The sequence below is a fragment of the Cibotium barometz genome, chromosome 38 (assembly GCF_041138505.1).
Source record: "Cibotium barometz isolate CiBa-2024 chromosome 38, ASM4113850v1, whole genome shotgun sequence".
Classification (NCBI taxonomy): Eukaryota; Viridiplantae; Streptophyta; class Polypodiopsida; order Cyatheales; family Cibotiaceae; genus Cibotium; species Cibotium barometz.
In genome coordinates this window covers 14,893,403-14,916,150 of record NC_141083.1, presented here as the reverse complement: position 1 = coordinate 14,916,150, position 22,748 = coordinate 14,893,403, and the positions used below count along the sequence as shown (strand labels likewise).

Here is a 22,748-nt window from a genome sequence, read left to right as displayed (position 1 = left end):
CCCTAATCTTCTTCAGGAGTTCTTTGACAAACGGATGTCTATCATTTGACACATGGGTTTTATTTTAAATGGGAGGGAATGTCACGATTGTGACGTATGTATGTATCAGATCCTCTCTTCATTGATGATTCCTGTTGCAGATGCAAAGAGTAACCAGCCAAGGGAACCCCTACCCTCGACTAGTTGCGACTCTTCGCCAAAGGATGTACCTCTTCATCATCGAATAGCCACATCCCTTCGACGAATGGTTGTATCCCTTGATGAATGGTTGTGCCTCTACATCGAATAGACACATCCCTTAGCCTAAAGTTGTATCCTTTCGTCTAAGGTCATGTCCTTTCGTCAAAGGACATGCCTCTTCAAATGTGTCTCTTCATCTCCTATATAAGAGACCTATTGTACTCAGTTTAATACAAGTCGTCAATTCAAGCTTCTCTCAAGTGTTCTCCTGAAGTCTCTTGTTCTTTAAGTTAAGTACTTAAAGTAGTAATTAGTACACAATATGAGGGATTAACAACATAATCCTCACAGATAGACTAGTTGTATGTCTATCTATCTCATCATCAGCGCATCAGGGCAGACTCATCCATGCTAACACTATGAGATCAAAAGTGGTACAAGAGTTCCAAACGAAACTCAAAAAAACTCATACGGAAAGATAGGCTAGTTGTATGTCTATCTCATCATCAGTGCATGGTGTTTTGTAATATGCACCCATGCGAAAGTGTTTTTGAGATAAGATTAATGATGCAATTACACTTGGTGAAACTGAATATGCACAAAGATTGGGGTTAGGAAGATGCATGAGGACACAATACTGGGTGGTCCCAACTACCCTTTCAAGGTCCCCCACCGTTGGCCACAAGAGAACGGAGAGGTACAATAACTGAAAGTGCTGTCCATGGGACTGCACTAGATTGAGACCTTAAGAGACTCAATTGGACCTTGATTTGGGTGCCCTACAGCTGTGTGTTTGGCTCTGTGACATGCGAGGGATTGATCGTAGTAAAACAACCGTAGGCTTAACTAAATTTCACTTAATTATGATTAAGAGATAGACAATGGTGCCAATGCAATGCAATGCAACTATATTAAATGAATGGTTACAATGGAGATCTATGAATAGATCTATGCCTATCCTAGATGAATATCTATCTCGAGAAGAGAGAGATATGCTGAATGCTGATGCTGATGCTGATGCTGATGCTGATGCTGATGCTGATGCTGATGCTGATGCTGATGCTGATGCTGATGCTGATGCTGATTTCTCCAATGCTGAGGTCCACCCTTGAGATGCTAGCTTTCCTCTACATAAGAGGTAGGAGATGAACTGTATGCTGTCTTCTAACTGAAGCTGAATATGCTGATGATCTGCTAAATGATGATGATGAACTGCTAACTCCCCTTGCTCCCTAGGAAGGAAACGATGAGAAGATGTAAGATATGACTGTTGGTGTTGGACTCACACAATCACACACACAAACCTGCACATTAGGGTTAGGTGCAGGATAGAGAAGCTCACACACAGAAATGAGAGAGAGAGAGAGAGAGAGAGAGAGAGAGAGAGAGAGAGAGAGAGCCAAAAGTGTGGTATCCACAAAATGCAAGTCAACCCTTGCATGTGTGCCACATCCATATAATATAGAAGTACAAAATATTATATGTAGAGTGTCCTTTCACACTTGATATCCAAGGGGAAAAACCACATGGGAAAAAGTGCGCTTGGTTAAGCCCTGTTCACACATAGCACTACCATAAGTGAGCATATGCCTACAAATCCCCCCTGTAGTGGAAGTGTGAACCTGCACAAGGTAGCAGATCACTCTCTGTATGAGAGTAAGCCCAAAGCTTTGCGGAAATCTTCAAACTTTTCTCGAGGTAAAGCCTTTGTGAATAGATCTGCATTATTATCCTGTGTAGGGCAATAAGATAAACTGATCTCCCCTGCATGTAGCCTCTCTCTGACATAGTGATAAAGGATCTCAATGTGCTTGGTACGTGCATGAAATACTGGATTTCGTGCCACGGCCATAGCACTCTGGCTATCAGTGAGAATGGTGGTGGGTGTCTGCTGACACTCACGAAGATCAGCCAATAGTCTCCTCAACCATACACAATCTACTGTAGCTGTGAAGACTGCTTTGTACTTAGCCTCACAGGTAGATGTGGCAACAGTCGGTTGCTTTTTACTCAACCAAGATATGTATGAACTGCCAAGAAAAAAACAATTCCCACTGGTGGATTGCTTGGTATCATAATCACCAGCCCAATCTGAATCATTGTATGCATAAAGCTACAAGCTGCCCCCCCTGGGATAGAACAAACCAAGATCAAGGGTACCCTTAAGATAACGAAAAATGCGTTTGACTGCTTGCCAATGCTTTGTGCCTGGGCTGTGCATGAATTTGCTCAACAAAGACACTCCAAAAGATATGTATGACCTCGTGTTACACAAGTAAATGAGACATCCCACTGCCTGGCTGTAAATGCCGGCCTCAAAAGGCTCTCCAATATCATGCATAGTAAGCCGTACACCTGGTTATACCGGAGTAGAAATGGGCTTATATTCATCCATGTGAAACCTTTTTAGCAAACTTTTTATGTACTTAGTTTGCAACATAACAATGCCATCATTTGTATGCATAAACTGTATGCCGAGATAGTAGTGTAAAGGCCCCAAATCGGACATATCAAATCCAGCTTTCAAATCAGCTTTCAAATCTACGAAAAATGCGTTTGACGGCTTGCCAATGCTTTGTGCCTGGGCTGTGCATGAATTTGCTCAACAAAGACACCCCAAAAGATATGTATGGCCTCGTGTTACACAGACATCCCACTGCCTGGCTGTAAATGCCGGCCTCAAAAGGCTCTCCAATATCATGCATAGTAAGCCGTACACCTGGTTATACCGGAGTAGAAATGGGCTTACATTCATCCATGTGAAACCTTTTTAGCAAACTTTTTATGTACTTAGTTTGCAACATAACAATGCCATCATTTGTATGCATAAACTGTATGCCGAGATAGTAGTGTAAAGGCCCCAAATCAGACATATCAAATTCAGCTTTCAAATCAGCTTTGAAATCTGAAATTTGTGCTTTGCTAATGAGCATGTCATCTACATACAAGATGACTATGAGAATATCGGCATCGGTTTTCTTCACATACAATGCGCTTTCAGCTGGACTATTCACATAACCTTGGCTGGTTAGATGAGCATGTATCTTATCATACCATGCTCTTGGAGCTTGCTTTAACCCATACAATGCTTTGTGTAACCTGCATCCTTTATGTTCTTCACCAGGAACTACAAAACCAATGGGCTGATTTACATATACTTCCTCCTGTAAATCCCCATTTAAGAATGCAGTTTTGATGTCCAATTGATGCACTATCCATCCTTTATGTGCAGCCAATGCAATCACTGATCTTATTGTGGTCATTCTCGAAGTAGGAGCAAAAGTCTCTTCATAATCTATTCGCTTTTTCTGGGAGTAGCCTTTAGCCACAAGTCTTGCTTTGTACCTGTCAATAGTACCATCAGACTTTCTTTTGGCTTTGTACACCCACTTTGTTCCAATGACATGCTTGCCTTTAGGCAATTCCACAAGATTCCATGTATTGTTCTTCATGATAGAAGAAATTTCAGCTTGTATAGCTTGCAACCAATGCTCCTTCTCATGTGCTTCTTCATAAGAAGAAGGCTCTTCTGAATCAAAGAGACCACTTTATACAAGCTGTACATGGGCTGTTCTGAATTTTCACCAAATACCACATCTCTAGTGACAAAAATCCTTCGTGTAGTTGGATTATAAAGACGGTATCCTTTGCTCTCATTGGTGTAGCCTACAAAAATGCATTTCATTGCTTTGTCATCTAGCTTTGTCCGGAGTTGTTCTGGCACATGTGCATATGCCAAACACCCAAATGTACGCATATAATCCACTGTTGGCTTTCGGCTATACCAAGCCTCAAATGGTGTTATGGTTTTCAAAGATTTTGTTGGACACCTGTTCAACACATGAGCTGCACACATTATAGCTTCCATCCAAAATTTGTGAGGCAGCTTTTGTGCTTTCGCCATGCATCTTGCCATCTCCATTAGAGATTTTGCTGCGGTGTATAAGGCACAGTACATTGGTGTTTGATGCCCTTTTGAAGCATATAATCCTTGAATGCATTTGACATGTATTCTCCACTTCTATCTGAGTGGAGTGTTTGTACTTTACATCCACACATATTTTCAGCCATTGCTACAAAGTGTCGAAAGCATGTAAACACATCTGCTTTCGCTTTCAAGGGGTAAGCCCAAGCAAACCTGGAGTAGTCATCAATGAATGTGACGAAGTAAAGATGCCCCCCTATGGATGGTGTCCGCATTGGACCACATACATCACTATGTATGAGTTGTAATTTACTTTCAGCTCTAACAGCTCCATCTTTGGGGAATGGTTTTCGTTGCATCTTTCCCAAAATACACCCCTCACATACATGTCTTGTTGGAGACTCAAGAGGCGGCATATTATCAACCATATGATGCTTCTTATGCTTTTGCATAAGCATCAAACTTCGAAAATTTACATGCCCAAATTGAGCATGCCATAGCTCTGCATCATGCATAGTAGGAGTGTGGGCAGCCACTGTATTTGCATCATAAGTACACTTGTTATAGCTGTCCAGCTTATACAAGCCTTTGTGTCGTGTTCCAGAAGTGACTATTTCATAACCCTTTGATGGGTCTTTTACCAAACACTTCCCATCTTCAAATTCAACCTTTAAACCTTGGTCGTTTATGGCTGAGACGGAGAGCAGATTTTTCTTTATCCCTGGAACATACAATACATTTTTCATACAAATATTGGCACCTTTGGCTGCAATAAGTATGACATTGCCAATTCCCTTTACTGGATATATGATATGATCTGCACATGATATAGTGCGGCCATTTGAAGCATAAACCAAGTGTTGAAATACATCTTTGCATGAAGTGATGTGGCTCAAGCACCACTATCAAAATACCATGATGCATTCTGTCTGTCAGATGCAATGCAAGACATATCACTGTCTGAAGCACTTGGTGTGCCACTAGTGCGTGTGACCAAAAAAGTGTACTCTTCCTGGATTACATTAGGTGATTGCTGTGCTTTGTCATCTGAAGAGTCTGCTACTGCATCGCCTGCTTCTTTTCTTTTCTCTTTTGCAATCCGCTTCCTACATTCACTGATGTAGTGTCCAGGCTTATGGCAAATGTCACCCTTCTTTTTGGGCTTGTTTGCATCCCCTTTGTCAGACTTTTCACCACCAGAAGAGGGCTGTCCATGACCAGCCTTGCTAGACTGTTGTCCCCCATGCTTAAAGCTCTTTGCTTTACCCTTATCCTTGGCTATAAATGCCTTGTCTCCACCACGGTTGCTCGATAAGTTTGCTCTTGTTTGCTCTTCCTGCAAGAGTAAACCCACCAGCTCTTCAAAAGTGACGGGATCACCACCTCCTCTCATTGAGAGGTTGAGAGAGGTGTGAAAGCCCAAGTAGGAAGGTGGTAAAGAATGAAGAGTGTTGGTGACCATGTGTCTGTCTGGAATAACCTCATCAATGTTGAGCAATTGTTCTTGCAAATCTGTCACTTTGGTGAGATGATCTTCCATGGAGTCACCCTCATCCATAGAAAGAAGATCCAATTGCCTCTTCAAGTAGGCAACTCTTGCCTCGTTGCGTACCTGATACATTGCTTCCAATGTGTCCCATGCAAGCTTCGATGTCTTGCAAGAACGAATGTACGGAATAATAGTCCTTTTCACTGAAAGGGTTATCAATGACATGGCCTGTGCATCTCTAGAGTCCCATCTCTTCTGCTCTTGTGTGGGAGCAGGTTCTACATCAGGAGCTCTTTGAGCACCTCCCCTTTGAGGCGTGGCTGGCTGTATGGTAAGTGGGCGTGTGTCATCACCACACACGATGCCCCAAAGCCCTTTGGCTACAAGCAAATTACGGATCATGAAACTCCAGAGGGAGTAGTTAGATCCATCCAACTTGTCCTCTTGGGTGAGCACAATAAATACATCTGTAGCATTTTGTGCCATGTCAACAAAATATACCTGCAAGCAAACCAAGCACCAATGTGCACTGCCATGCAATCAAATGTCCTATGCAAATGTATGCCTGCAAACCCAAGCAAGTGTTAATCTGCACCAAATTGTCCAATTACACACAATGTGTATACATATGTCATGTGCATCAGCAATGCCATGGACCTTCTCAGGGCTAGATCCAGAAGAGGCAAACAGATAAAGATTATGAACCAGTAGAAGATGGACATGGAGCAGGACTTGGAGCAGAGCATGGATCAGAAGGGCTGTCGGCTGCATGGAGGCTGACATCAGCAGCACCAGAGGGCTGTCGGCTGCAGGACAGAGGGTGCTGGCAGCAGGCGCATCAAGATCAAGGAGGACCACCCAGTCGGCTGAATTAATAGAGCATTTAATGCATTAATACTGGCCGACCAGCAGTCGGCCAGCTCCCACCTTGTCCAAGACCCTATAAAAGCCACCAAGTGCTCGTGAGAGTCATTAGGATCCTAGTCTAGGGCAAGTTTTGGGTGTGTTATCACCTTTTCAAGAGGGCAGCCAAGGGCTGCAAAGACATGTACCTTTTTGTACCATAGTATATACTGAATTTCCAGCACTTCTCTCTCTCTCTCTCTACTCTCTCTCTACCTGCGTTTTTGCATCAGATGGTGCGTTTTTGCATCAGAAGGTTTCCAAGAGTGTTTAGGGCTGCAAGAAGACTTCCCAGAGCTTCCGCGTGTTACATTGGTATCAGAGCATCAGGCTCAGCCAAGCTAAACACTGATTCAGTCCCATATGATGGTGTACAGGTCCAAGGTACAGGAAAGTACACGGATTCGAAGCCCAAGGCGGGAACACAGATCGGGAAGAACTCCCAGGAGGTTTGTTGGTGCTATTCCACATTGCCAGAAGGGGATGGCAGTTCCCTGAGCCAGATAGGTTCTAAGGGAACGGTCCCAAGGGAGGTTGATCCTCCAAGGGTGATGTGAGAGTGCCAGACTCAGTTCTAGGAACGAAGACCAAGACGGTGTTCAAAGCCAGGGCAGGAATGGATTGTGGACTAGAGGAAGACCAGATGCATAGATCTTCATCGGAGACAGAGTGGTTTGGAGAACAGATCGGATTTTCAGAGAAAAAGGTTTGCCAGGGATGGAAGATGACAGAGGGACTTCGGAACAGGATGGGGATGATGACAGTCATCCAAGAGCAGGTTGGATTCCCGTCATCAAGTTTAGCAAAGGGGGATGTCATGTGCATCAACAATGCCATGGACCTTCTCAGGGCTAGATCCAGAAGAGGCAAACAGATAAAGATTATGAACCAGTAGAAGATGGACATGGAGCAGGACTTGGAGCAAAGCATGGATCAGAAGGGCTGTCGGCTGCATGGAGGCTGACATCAGCAGCACCAGAGGGCTGTCGGCTGCAGGACAGAGGGTGCTGGCAGCAGGCGCATCAAGATCAAGGAGGACCACCCAGTCGGCTGAATTAATAGAGCATTTAATGCATTAATACTGGCCGACCAGCAGTCGGCCAGCTCCCACCTTGTCCAAGACCCTATAAAAGCCACCAAGTGCTCGTGAGAGTCATTAGGATCCTAGTCTAGGGCAAGTTTTGGGTGTGTTATCACCTTTTCAAGAGGGCAGCCAAGGGCTGCAAAGACATGTACCTTTTTGTACCATAGTATATACTGAATTTCCAGCACTTCTCTCTCTCTCTCTCTACTCTCTCTCTACCTGCGTTTTTGCATCAGATGGTGCGTTTTTGCATCAGAAGGTTTCCAAGAGTGTTTAGGGCTGCAAGAAGACTTCCCAGAGCTTCCGCGTGTTACATTGGTATCAGAGCATCAGGCTCAGCCAAGCTAAACACTGATTCAGTCCCATATGATGGTGTACAGGTCCAAGGTACAGGAAAGTACACGGATTCGAAGCCCAAGGCGGGAACACAGATCGGGAAGAACTCCCAGGAGGTTTGTTGGTGGTGTTCCACAGTGCCAGAAGGGGATGGCAGTTCCGTGAGCCAGATAGGTTCTAAGGGAACGGTCCCAAGGGAGGTTGATCCTCCAAGGGTGATGTGAGAGTGCCAGACTCAGTTCTAGGAACGAAGACCAAGACGGTGTTCAAAGCCAGGGCAGGAATGGATTGTGGACTAGAGGAAGACCAGATGCATAGATCTTCATCGGAGACAGAGTGGTTTGGAGAACAGATCGGATTTTCAGAGAAAAAGGTTTGCCAGGGATGGAAGATGACAGAGGGACTTCGGAACAGGATGGGGATGATGACAGTCATCCAAGAGCAGGTTGGATTCCCGTCATCAAGTTTAGCAGAGGGGGATGTCATGTGCATCAGCAATGCCATGGACCTTCTCAGGGCTAGATCCAGAAGAGGCAAACAGATAAAGATTATGAACCAGTAGAAGATGGACATGGAGCAGGACTTGGAGCAAAGCATGGATCAGAAGGGCTGTCGACTGCATGGAGGCTGACATCAGCAGCACCAGAGGGCTGTCGGCTGCAGGACAGAGGGTGCTGGCAGCAGGCGCATCAAGATCAAGGAGGACCACCCAGTCGGCTGAATTAATAGAGCATTTAATGCATTAATACTGGCCGACCAGCAGTCGGCCAGCTCCCACCTGGTCCAAGACCCTATAAAAGCCACCAAGTGCTCAATGTCTTATTCATTCCACCCACTAGGGGTGAGAGTCATTAGGATCCTAGTCTAGGGCAAGTTTTGGGTGTGTTATCACCTTTTCAAGAGGGCAGCCAAGGGCTGCAAAGACATGTACCTTTTTGTACCATAGTATATACTGAATTTCCAGCACTTCTCTCTCTCTCTCTCTCTCTACTCTCTCTCTACCTGCGCTTTTGCATCAGATGGTGCGTTTTTGCATCAGAAGGTTTCCAAGAGTGTTTAGGGCTGCAAGAAGACTTCCCAGAGCTTCCGCGTGTTACAACATACGCGACAAATCACAGCTGTAATGCCAAATTACATGCTCCAATCTGAAAAGCCCCAATTTTTGTGCACTCCAATTGCTCCAATGTGCATTTAATTGGCCAATTTTCACAAAAGTCCCAAATTTTTGGAACTGAAAGAGGCTCAATTTTTTGATTTTGACCTCAATTTGAAAAACCCCCAAATTCCAAACCAAACAAATTGAATGGCACCACCTACAATTTTTCTGGCGGAGGGTAACCTTTGGCAAACCCCAAAAGATTGCTGAACTTGCACCAGAATGTCTGCAACCCTTTTATTTATTTATTTATATTTATTCTGAAATAAAAGTACTTGTAGGCTAGTGCGTGGAGGGCATAGTACGGAATGGACCTGGTGTCAGTTGGCCAGGTACAGGAACACGGAGAGGGCACACGAGAATTGGCAGTACACGGACGTGGAGCACTGGCAGTACACGGACGTGGAGCAGGTCCAGGCGTGCAGAGGGCACACGCGAGTTGGCCGACGCAGGTACTCAACAAGTATAGACGGCGGGACGGAATTGGAGGCCGGAGGTGGTCAGACGGGCAGTTCAGAGTCGTCTGGCAACTGGACTGAACTAGAGTCGGCTGGTGGTAGGACTGAACTGCAAGAGCCGGCACAGCCAACGGGCAAAGGCCTCCGCGAGCACGGGCGGCGTCAGTGGCCACAAACGGGGCGGCGGTTCCGTGTGCAGCAGTAGCACCGCCTCTCCACCAGAGACACTGGCGTGGAGTATGTCGGAACCAGAGCCGCCGACGCAGTGAGGGGCGGCGGTGGCGCTGAGGGGCGGCGGTGGCGCTCCCTACACTAGTGCCGCCTGTCGTAGACGCTTGGGACGGAGGCGCCGCGCGTGGGCTGAGCGGCGGCGGTTTGCTGTCCATTAGTGCCGCCGGTTCTGGGCGGCAGGGGCGGCCAAGTTTGGCGGACGGAAGGTTAATAAATGACGGAAATTCACAGCGACGGACATAACTGACGGAATGTCGCCGAGTTGGTTGCAGATTTTCCAGGGGCAGAATTCCAGGGCCAGCTCCCAGCTCTGATACCAATTGTTGGTGTTGGACTCACACCCTCACACACACAAACTTGCACATTAGGGTTAGGTGCAGGATAGAGAAGCTCACACACAGAAATGAGAGAGAGCCAAAAGTGTGGTATCCACAAAATGCAAGTCAACCCTTGCATGTGTGCCACATCCATATAATATAGAAGTACAAAATATTATATGTAGAGTGTCCTTTCACACTTGATATCCAAGGGGAAAAACCACATGGGAAAAAGTGCCCTTGGTTAAGCCCTTGTTCACACATAGCACTACCATAAGTGAGCATATGCCTACAATGACTAAAGGAATGATGCGCAAATATATATATTGAGTTATGCTGCTGGTCGGCCAGTGTACTGCAGTCGGCCAGCCTGTCTGGGATCACGACTCATAAATGCCAAAGATGCCGGCTGTTGATACCCACCTGTCGGCTGGTTCCACATGCCCTGACATGATATGATAAATGCTCTAAATGCTTTTAATGCTTTACGTACTGTTGTGGGTACCATGCTGTAATTGTTGGTCATGTCTGCCCGACCACCCCCGGCTCGTTCGTGCTTACACGGGCATTTTTTCCATGTGGCTGGACACAGGTTTTTCCCCGTGTGAACACACTCCAGTGTGTTGGGCACTTGCCCTAGGCCTTTATATTTTGTACCTTCATTTCATTTCATAGAGTTGAGTACATGTTTCCAGCATCTCTCTCTCACTCACGTTTCTTTATGAGAGCTTTGTCTGTGTGTGTGCAGGAGCTCCCCTCACCCTTTCCAACAGTGGTACCAGAGATCTGTTTCCTATTGTTCACATTGCTCACAGTATTACACTTTCTCTCTCTACAGAAACTCCGTCTCTCTCGTCGTTTTTTTTTCCTGCGCATAGATTTTCTCTCTTCGTAATCTCTCTCTCTCTCTCTCTCTCTCTCTCTCTCTCTCTCTCTCTTTCCTCGCTTGTTTCCCGTTCAGAAGTGGAGTGTAAAAGGCTCACTACAAAGCCTTTTAATAAGGCTTTTGTAAAGTTAAAAAAAAAACCTTAAAAAATTAAATTGATGACTTTGAAGCCGTCGCCGCCTTCACCTTCAGCTGCTGCGCCCGTCGAGCGCCCGGCCTGTTGTGCGCCGCCGCCGTACTGTCCTTGCTCTGCCCGACTGTATCTTCTGACGACCTACACACGTGGCGACTTGTACTTGCTCTGTTGAAGCCATCCAATGCACAGTAATTTGTTACTGATTTTATACTGCATTTCTTTAAAATTCAAAAATTGCTAAATTTTTTTTAGCAAATTAGTTGCATTAATTTTGGGGCTTTTCCCAATTGAGCCTGCAATTGCAAAATTGACAAACATTGCCATTGATTTCAGCAAATTTGGTGTATAATTGCACTAGAAATTTGGGGATTTTGCAAAAATTGGCACTATTTGCAAGTCTATTTTGCAGGCATTTTGGGTGTTACAAACACATTTACTTGGCATTGGGGCATTTCCATTAATTTTTTGGACATTACAGCATTTGGTACAGGTGACAATTGCTTTAGCAGATTTACAGGTGCAGATCCGGTTCAGATTTGGTCTAATTGGCTGCCTAAAAATTGGGGCTTTTCTACATTGAGTCCATTTTTGCAGCATTTGATCCATTTATCTTTGATTTTATCGGGATTTGAGCACTTGCAGCTCTTACAAGTGTCAGCTGGTCGTGTTTTTCACAGCACATGTATACATTTGTGGTTTGCTGCAGTATATGTATGCCATTGTGGACACTTTGACAGATTTGCATTATCGCGCAGTACACTTGGAGACATAGTTGTTACGAGGCGCGCCTCTAACGTTTAGAGGCGTTCGAGGCGTGCGACTGCCTGATCGAGACGTCCATTTTTTTTTTCTGGTTTGAGTCTTTAGATGGGGGCTTTAAGGGCCCAAGGCAGTCCCTCTCTCGCACACACTCTCTCTCTCTCTCTCTCTCTCATCCTCTTCCTCCCTCCCTTAAGCCTTTTTCAAGACCCAAAGTTCAAAGTTTAAACTTCAAACTTCAAACACACTAGGATGATGATGTTTTTTATACCCACTTTTGGAGCTTTCTCTATATTCTACTGGTTCATTTCAGTTCATTTCATTTTACTTTGTACCCTTGAATCTTGATGATGTATCCAGATGATGATGATGGACTATTTTGGTCTCATAGGTCATTTTGGTCTTTTGCAGACATTTAATACAGCTTTCTTTCTTTCACACACACTCTCTCTCCCTCTCATACACACCCTCTCTCTCCCTTCCTCAAGGCTCATACATACACACTCTAGTCTCTCTCTCTCTCTCTCTCTCTCAACTTTCACTATATATATTATATCTATCTATCACTATATATATATATATATATATATATATATATATATATATATAAAACAAACGTCTCTAACACGTCTTTAACGTCTCTAAAAAATACGAGTCTTTCGAGGCGCGTACCATACCTGCCTCGTACCAAACGCCTCTGACGCCTCTAACAACCTTGCTTCCAGATTTGGGACGTGCATATGTATTTCTTGTGGTGAAGGAGTTCCCTTTCAGTCCATTGATTATCTTGCTATTTATCTCTTGCATTCTTATAGTTTTGTTGAGCATTGCCTACTCTTGTGGTGACCTGTGACAGATTTGCTGTGTTGTCATGGCCAACAGTAACAATGACCTCTTTGGCATGCTGTCTCAAGAGGACAAGCTCAATGGGGATAACTATCCTATGTGGACTTATATGATGCATCATGTATTGGTTGCCAAGAATGTATAGCTATTTGTGGATGGCACTAAGGAGCGTTCTCTAGCACCTGCTCCAGCGGAAGGTGAAGTGATTCCCCCGCCTCTCTCGTGCCGCAGGCATATCATTCCGCACATTCGTTCCTGCACCACTGCAAAGGGTGCTTGGGATACCTTGACGCGGCGTATTTAGGTCGCAATGAGGCTCGTGTAGCTTACCTTGGAGGCAAGCTTAAGACTGACCGCATGCTTGAAGATGACTCTATCGATCAGTACCTTCGCATGTGAAAGACCTACGAGAGCAGCTCGTTAACATTGATGAGGTCTTGACAGATGGCTATCTTGTTTAGACAGTTTTGCGTAATTTGCTCGACTCTTATCAGACATTTGGCACCACTTTACGGTGTTGGCTGGCAATGCATCTAATGCAGTTACGTTTGACAACCTTGTGACTCTCTTGCTCAGTGAAGAGCAATCCCATTCCAACAGAAACAACATGATGTCTGCTGAGTCAGCAGTGGCTGCTCCCTTTCGTGGGAATTGATCTGGGCCTAAACCTAGCCCATCGGATCCTCCCAAGACAGAGGACAAGCCTGAAAAGAAAAAGCGCTGTAATAATTGCAGGAAAATAGGACACACCATAGAGGAATGCAGGAAGCGTATTGAGAGTGAAAAAAAGAAGAAGTTGGCATCTTCTTCCATAGGTGCAGATCAAGCCAATTTTGCTACACATGTATTAGCCTTGACCATTACATCTTCATCACCTGCAGAGATGTCTTTTGATGGTGTTGCTTTTGATGACTATGCTCTATAGTCAGACTTCTTGGTATGCATTGTCTGTTAGATGCATTTCAGGGGGGGTTTACTTGTCCACATGCAGTTGGTGATGCCTCATGGTCACTTATGCTTGTTGACCCTTATGCTTGTCTATGCTAGACGCTTTCTCTTATGTGATGTCTACTGGAGCCTAGAGGTGCCTTTTATTCTGCTTTCCCTTGTAGCGGGATTGTTTCGACAGTGTTGACATTGTCACTTTCTCACGTGTGATGTTTACCGGGAGTGCCTTTTACACACTTGGCCAGTGTTGGCTTGCCCTCATGGTTTTGACATGTCACATGTATATTATTCATTGTCGGATTATGCATCTTTACACTTCCCATACATGCCACTGATCATGGCATCGCTGAGAGTTTACCCATCCTCTCATAGCATTGGTTGATGCCCGTCTTGAGCCTCCACTTTTTCTCCTGTTTTTCAGCTTTTCCCATTGCTGGATTTTTACTTTTATCAGCCCTACCATTGCTGATTTTTCCTCATCGGACCCTCCATTGATGAGTTTCTCTCTTGCAGCTTACATTGCACATGCATGATTTCTATATCTTGTTGCCTTTACACATGCATATATCTGCTACATCTTCTTATGCTTATCATTGGTGCAGTTACAGAGCTATGCTTTGCTCTCTTGTTGTCATTGATATGGATTACATGCAGTTCAACTTGGCATTTGGATGCTTGCCTTCAAGGCGGTATTATGCGATGCCTCTTGATTTGATGCAGTTGATGTCCATATGATCTTTGACATGCATTTCCGGTGATGCGTTTATGTACTACTGTGCTCTAGCTTTAGTACTATGACATTGGGGTTTCTCATCTTCCCCGTCATATAGTGCTTGCTTTTCCCATTGGCACTATAGTTTATCTTTGCCATTGTGATCCCTCTTGATCACTTTTGCTGTGGAGCAACTTTTGCTTTGGAGCATGGTGCAGGGTTGCATCCACAGGTTCATCATCTTGCCACCCGTTCACACCGTTCACTTGAGGGGGGTTCGTTGGTCGTGTCTGCCCGACCACCTCCAGCTCGTTCGTGTGTGAACAGGCTTACACACGGGCATTTTTTTCCTACGACTGGACACAGGTTTTTTCCCGTGTAACACATTCCAGTGTGTTGGGCACTTGCCCTAGGCCTTTATATTTTGTACCTTCATTTCATTTCATAGAGTCGAGTACATGTTTCCAGCATCTCTCTCTCTCTCTCTCTCTCTCTCTCTCTCACGTTTCTTTATGAGAGTTGTCTGTGTGTGTGCAGGAGCTTCCCTCACCCTTTCCAACAATAACTACTATGAATAACTGCTGTAAATGCCTGGATAATACTTGATGCTTATGAATGCTATTTGCTTAATGCTTATGAATGCCTAGAATGCCATGTCACCTGCACACCAACTAGGTGTGCACGTGACATTCCCCTTTGCTAAACTGTTGCTGGGTGGTACATGTGGCAACCTTTCAACTCCTTTGTTGATCCCCCTCCACTGAAACCATTGTCCCACTTTGTCGTCTTCTACTGGGACTGAGGTCGATTGTAGGAGTAATCCTTTGAGCCAAAGACTTCTCCATTGTGGGAACTACATGGTAAATGCTGATAAATTTGCTTGGAAAACCTGAATCACCACTGACCCGTCTATCTGTGAAATCCTTTCACACACCATCTCCGTCATTCTTGAACCTCTGAACCTCCTGAGGCAAACTTCCGTCTTCTTATGTGGAAGAGAACCCCTTGCTACCAGTTGGAACCCAAAACACCATTTACTCCTTTGATGATGGATGTCATTCTTCCCCAGAAAACTCATGGGTAAAACTTGTATGCCGTGCAGACATAGTAACCGGAAACGGCGTTTCCGCCCTCTGGAAACGGTTCGGCCGTTTCCGGAAACGGAGACCGGCGGAAAAACGGCGTACATTTTTTTTTGGCAGCCGGCATGTCGGTTATTTTGTAGTTTTTGAACCATTTAATTTTGAAAATTGGCAGTGCCACAGTGGGCACCTCTGACTCCCAAGTTTGATGATCATTGCTGATATGTATGATGTATTATGATCACAATTTGCAACTCGCTATGTATGCTTCAGCCTTCAGCCTTCAGTTTTTTATGGTTCACATGAATTTGCCGCGACATCATACATGTCCATTATCTACATTCTGTTAAGTGTTATGATTCTAATGTCCACTTGAGTCTTTGATGTGTCTTGTTTGAGGTCTCTATGCATGTTTTTTGCATCTCTTGACATAAGTTTATTTAATAGGATGTCTCTATGCATGTTTTTTACATGTCTAAAATAAATTCAAAAGAAACTCCGTTTCTTGCCGTTTCCGACCTCGCGGAAACTCGGAAACACCGTTTCCAACCCGGTCCGAACCGACCGTTTCTGCCGGTCCAGGTTACTATGCGTGCAGATGCAAGATGCTAGGCTGATTGCTAGGATGACTACTATGCTGATGCAAGCCATGTGCAACCCTATATGCTTATGCAAGATTGCAAATGGATGGGTTATTGATGCATATGCCTAAGGGGAAAACCCTAAGCATGGCTTGCAAGATCTTGAGAATTGGATTTAACTGAGCGGAGGCGACTAACATGTTGACTTGCTGAATGTCCTTGGAATGCACATGAACTAAGGCTGGTTACCCTGTAACGCTTTGATACCAATGTGACATGCGAGGGATTGATTAAGTGCAGTTTAGGCTTAACTAAACTGCACTCAATTATACTTAAGAGAGAGACAATGGTGTCAATGCAATGCAATGCAACCATATTAAATGAATGGTTACAATGGAGATCGATGAATAGATCTATGCCTATCCTAGATGAATATCTATCTTGGGAAGAGAGAGATATGCTGAATGCTGATGTTGACTGAATGTTCCCTTCTCCAATGCTGAGGTCCACCCTTGAGATGCTAGCTTTCCTCTATGTAGGAGGCAGGAGATGAACTGTATGCTGTCTTCTAACTGAATGCTGAATATGGTGATGATGTGCTAAATGATGATGATGAACTGCTGACTCCCCTGGCTCCCTAAGAAGGAAACGATGAGAGGATGCAAGATATGACTGAAGGAATTATGCGCAAATATATATACTGAGTTATGCTGCTGGTCGGCCAGCTTGTCTGGGACCTCACGACTCATAAATGCCAAAGATGCTGCTGTCGGCTGTTGATACCCACCTGTTGGCTGGATCCACATGCCCCGACCTGATATGATAAATGCTCTAAATGCCTTTAATGCTTTAGGTACTGCTGTGGGTGCTGTAGCAGCATGCTGTAACTACTGTGAATAACTGCTGTAAATGCCTGGATAATACTTGATGCTTATGAAAGCTATCTGCTTAATGGTTATGAAAGCCTAGAATCCCATGTCACACACCAACTGGGTGTGCACGTGACAGGCTGCCCTGTAGCCGCCCTTGTTTGCACCTGCTGGCTGGCCTGAAATACCTTTGAAAGGTTGCCTTGTAGCAGCCCTTGTTTGCACCTGCTGGCTGGCCTGAAACACCTTTGAAAGGCACCTCTTTGATGCGTTATAAGCTGCTGGTCCTGGCCACCTTATGTGCGTTATGGCCAGCACTGGTGGTCTGCGTTTTGGTGAGGACAAACTGATGATGGTGTCCGTTATTGTCTGCACAAGCTTGCCTGGATTGCCCTTTTGTTATGGTATGTATGTGTTCCTGCCTTGCTTGCCTTTGATGCTGAGAGTACAACTGTACAAGCTTCTCTGGCTGAAAGTAAAGGCCACAAGATGATGGCTATCACAAGACAATCTCTTAGGCCTGAGGTCAGTCATATATATAGGCATCCAAAGGGCTAGGGTTGGCACAGGTAGCCTCAAAAGGCGTGGCTTTTAAGTCACTTTAGATAGTCGCCCTTTATTGCCCCTCCTTTTGTTCCATTGTTTCAATCTAGTCCACGTTGAAGGGTGCCTATGGGTTGTTCACAGCGATGGCCCTAAAAATGACCAATATTAGTAACCATACAAGTGCATGGCCCCAAAAATGACCAATATTAGTAACCATATAATTCCCTGGGAGTTGGACAAGGACTTGACACTGACTCAGCCTTTCCAAACACCCAACCAATTGGTCTAATCAGTGTCCAGTTGGGCTTTTATAATCATTACATCTTGCAAAGAGGGTTACAAATACTTGTGCCACAGGCACGACCGGACCAGACCCTAATGACCTAGATGGCGCCTGGTGACCTGTCTCTTGCTGTCTCGGTTCAAAAAAATATGGGGGTAGTGCCCACGAATGGGAGCATACGCAGGGCACTCCAAGAGGGTATATTGGCCTGTCTCTCACTCCAAGGCAACACATGTGATAGGTCTTGTCCTGCTCTGAAATCCCAAGCCAGTATTGGTCTCGCATCTGAGGTGATGAGATCCTAAGTGAAAGGCTGCCATTGTGCGGATGGCATATTGTGGTACTGGCTTCGTCAAGTAGCTAGGCGTTCTTTGTTCTCTCAGAGAAAAAAAATAGACTTTTGTGCAAGGGGGTGTTTTGTAAGGTGTATCGGACGCATTTGGAGCCACGTCATGTTTCCCATTTGATGTGGAAACACCTTTGAAGATTAGCCTTGATTACTTGCAGATCTTGTAGTGGTGGATGAGACTTCTCATCTGACAAACCAGGGTTTGTTATTCGCCTTCTATCTCAAGTTTGGGATTTCATTCTTTGGTCTTTCGCAGTTACAACTTGCCTCCCATGGAAACTTTGGAAGTTTTTGTGTGGCTGGGTGGGTGGGTTTTTTTTTTTTTGGGGGGGGGGGGGGGGGGGGGGGGGGTGCTTGCGGGCGGCGCATAGGTTCTGGATATTCTGGATGTACACAATCAGAAATTGGTGGTGTTCCTTTGGATACATTCCATATCCATCTCATGTGGAAGCTGAGATGCTACCTCCCAGACACCTACTCCATTTAATAGCATTAGTATGATCAGAGCGTTGAATAAATAAGAGACGAGCTCCCAGCTTGATTCCAAGTACTACTTTCAAACGCATACACCGTCTTTCCGGCAGTCAGCCTTGGTACTGCACTTGGTTGCCTTTTTTGATTGGACGGGCCTTGTATTTCCATATACATAAATTGTCAACCACCCACTTTGATAAAGCGGGGTGAGAGAGAGAGAGAGATACATAAAGGGTTATTGACAAATGCCCCTGTTGCTAAGAAAACTACCTGGGCATGAAGCAAATCTAGGAGATGTTTATTATTCACATTCTAAGAGCAGCTAAGGTGAAGGGAGCATGACAGATACATAATGCTACGGTAAAGGGTGCAGGTTCTCACCTTCTCACATAGCCTTCCTTATGATAGGGGCGTTACAATGTGATCATGCTCTTGAACCCTCTCAGAAGGTGGAGCATGGAAACAGAAGAACAGTGGAAGATATCAGTGCGCCACCATGCTGATGAAATAAAGGAGCTATTTGCCCAGCTTTCCCACATTGTGTGCGCCTGTTTAAGACAGCTGCACATCTTTACTACCAAGCTGCAGCGTGCAACATCTCTTCAACTACCCCTGATTTATTTGGTATTAGACTTGTAATTCTCCTTCATATGCTTTGGGGCATCTTCCAAACCAACAAACAGCAGCAAACTTCTCTTTAGTATTTTATTCTGTTTGTTGATAGGCACATTTTCATTCACTACACAAAGTGTGGTACAGTTTTTGGAGATAATTCAAGGCATGTTTTGTTTAAAGTGCTACTGCTACACACTCCAGAGGCTGTTTTCAGTTTTTGGAGATAATTCAAGGCATGTTTTGTTTAAAGTGCTACTGCTACACACTCCAGAGGCTGTTTTCAAAATTTGCAGTGTTTTTGGCAACAACCTTCTGTAGTGAGTTCTAAGACGCACAAGCATTGAAAAGGAATTTCTAAAGAGTAAGATAAGGGATGACCCTTCCCAACAGAAAATCAATCATGGTGTTTGTGACAGGCTTGACAACAAAGAAGAGTTAAGGAAATTGTGGAGCTGCTGTGCCAAGCTTCAAAATGTAACATGCATGGAGGAATGGAGAGTTTACGGGTTGCTGAATGGTGACGGTATAACACGAGCTTCAAAGTATAACACGTATGAAGAAATGCACAGTTTAAGCATTGCTGCTTGATGACTGTATATCACCAAGGCACTTTTTGTGCTCTTTTTAGGTCTCTCTAATATTTTACCACCATCTATAGTCTGCTGAGTATATCAAATCAGTTATACAAATATAAAATAGGCATTCTTTTAGATCTATCACTCAGGGACACCTTGGTTTCCTGTCTATGATCAAGGAGTCTAGCCTTCCAACTCAATTCATTGTCTGGAACAAAGAGCTAGGGCTATAATTTTGAAGCCGGATTTTGGGCTACTTGCAAACAAGTGAAGGTTCACTGCGTCAAGGCAATATGGAATGTGAAGTGTGTGCATGTGCAATATGATGATAACAAGATGATAATGTGAAGTGTGTGTGCATGTGCAATATGATGATAATGTATCTGGAAACTGGAACATGAGACATGGCTTCATTATAAAATTATATATAGTGTTATCAGATGATAAGATAAAACACATCAGCTAAGATAATGTTTATGTATATGCTGAATACAGTTTTTCATAACGTAGTACTTACTAAAAATATAACATTTATAAATTGTAACAACTAACAAAATTGTACCTTTAATTATTAATGGACATAATTATTATCATGATGTTTTGAGAGAGATTCATTAACGTCTTACGAATCTTTGAGGCCATGACAAAACATCTATAGTGTGAAATAATGTGTGTGTGTGTGTGTGTGTGAGAGAGAGAGAGAGAGAGAGAGAGAGAGAGATAGAGTTACTAATGTCTATAGTTACTAATGTCTATAGTTACTAATGTCTATGAAAGGTCAAAATGGCCTATGAGACGAATACATAACATTAAGACCATGTAGAGGTCTTGAGCCAAATTTGTGGTTCAACAAAAAGAAAGGCAAACAGAAAAAAGAGAGCGCTAGGAGAGCTATAGTGCCAAGCATTAAATACATTCACCAACAATCTATTTGGTTTTTTGGTTTAGGCTTTGATTTGCCTTTGCAAAAATCCTCAATGTGGGCTCTACTCTCGCCCGAAAATGTCCACTTTTCTTTTTTGCAAGTTGCACAAGCATTGGCTAATTTCAGGTTCTTGCGATTCTTTTGCTTTAAGTGAATTGTGGTTAATTCTTCCATGATCCATATCTTTGTCTTTAAGTAAGTTCCAATGTTTTGTCATGTCACACTCTCTCCAGTGACTTGGACATGCATCTTGAACCACTGGCCAACACAGGTAGGTGGTGGAACTCGTGTGTTTGCAAGGGCTATTGTGCTAGTTCATTGTAACATCCAAGTATTGGTGGAGTTATTGGGTTATTATGTTAACACACTGAGTGGGACATTATGACTTATGAACATTACACAGTGTAAATAGAGGTATAAATATTAGTTATATTCATTCATTGATAAGTCAACCAATTAGAGTCACTGAGAGCTCATGAGAGTGCTACCATTGAGTATCTTTATTCAGCATTGTCTATACTCCATGTTAGTGAAGTACATGATAGATTAGGTCATCCCTCTCTACTCAGGGTTAAGCATAAAGAAGCTAATTGCAATCAATATATCATGACACATGTTTGGAAGAACCCATGCTAGAGATATAGAATCCCAATGTTTTTGGATTTGTTGTGGTGAGTGATAATTGTATAGTTGCCTTATCATGAGACATAAGCATATACATTCCATTTCATCCTTGGCAATGTTTAAGTCAAGACCTTATCTAAGCCTTGTTGAAGCATGAGTTGTTGGGTCTTGTCTTAGAGTTGCAAACTAAGACCTTATCTTAGCCTTGTTGAAGCATGCGTTGTTGGGTCTTGTCTTGGAGTTGAAAACTGCAACCTCCTTGTGTGGGTGCGTTAGCTTGTCCATAGTGATGTCACTCACATCAGAATGCTTCTTTGCCAAAGGGGTGAAGTAGAGTTCTCTATGCCTAGATGGAGGCAAAAAGAGATAGTCTTTCACAAACGGTGGGGGATGAAGAGAACGTGTATACATTTTCAAAAAGGCTAAAGGGAGAGATTTGTTGGAGCACCCTCTTTATCGAGTCGGTGTTGGACTTAAGAGGTATTTCACCTAACAGGTGGACATTGACAAGGGGTGTTGGAAAAGCAATTCTCAATGCTCTATCCTAATGTAGTTTCTATGGATGATGGATGTGGTCTATTTACGAGGAGTACCCAATGTGGCGAGTACGTAGGTACTTGATAGTTTCCAGTTTATACATTGGAGGGTGGCTAAGTGTGGGCAAATGGTTAGGAGATGACTTATATAGACTTGGCACTATACCAAGTAGGATGCATATTTGTGTAGGCTAAGTGGCCACATTTGTGAGTGTTGGACAACAACAAACCAAGGATACATTATTCTGGGGTTATGAGGCCCATTTGAGGATGCAGACAATGTCGGTTGGCCTTGGGAGTTGTGGTAAATTTCCACATCAAGCAAGCATGCATGAATCCCATAGCATATAAGCGAACAAGAGTAGTAAACCTATTCAAGCAAGCATCCATGTATCATGCTTCTCTGCCAAAAAGGGTGAAGTTACAGCTCTCTATGTCTAGATGGAGGCAAAAAGAGATGGCTTTTCACGATGATTTTGTGTCACGTAGCTTGTAACCGATTACGCAGGGCTCAAACATACATGGAACCCGATCGTTGGAGAGTAATTGACGAGTGTGTCCGGGGTTTAGAGGTGAGGCCCGTGGGTAGGAGGATCACAGACAAGTATGGGGAGGCTTGTGGCAGTGCACGAAGCACGCTGTTGGTTGATGACACACAAAGAATCTTCCAGCCATTCGAAGCACAAGAATGGCAACAATAACGTGTGCGCAACCAGGGCAAGCCGGCTGGCGAAACATCCCCACGACGTACCCACCCGTGAGGTTACAACCCAACACAAGAAAGCTCTCTCTCTCTCTCTTGCTGACAAAAGGCGACAAGCGCTGTAAGAAAGCCCACAGGCATCACGGCCGCTCACGGCAGCGTGTGAAGCAGCAGCCACATCGAAGCGCAGGCTTAAGTCGAACCATACGAAGAAGCCGCC

At 44.2% G+C, this 22,748-nt stretch overlaps 1 protein-coding gene across 3 annotated transcripts in view; it reads left to right on the top strand.

The window, feature by feature from the left end:
* LOC147616380 (F-box/LRR-repeat protein 4-like) overlaps positions 1-20,089 on the top strand; it is a 42,694-nt gene extending 22,605 nt beyond the window's left edge. For 2 of the 3 annotated variants that reach the window (XM_086777447.1, XM_086777445.1), the window contains exon 2: positions 19,582-20,089. In XM_086777447.1, coding sequence (XP_086633573.1) covers positions 19,582-19,587 — 6 coding nt within the window. In that variant the 3' untranslated portion in view covers positions 19,588-20,089. Of the gene's footprint in view, positions 1-18,958; positions 19,558-19,581 lie in introns of those variants that run through there. The other variant, XM_086777446.1, reaches the window with a different exon arrangement.
* Positions 20,090-22,748: the final 2,659 nt, after the last annotated feature.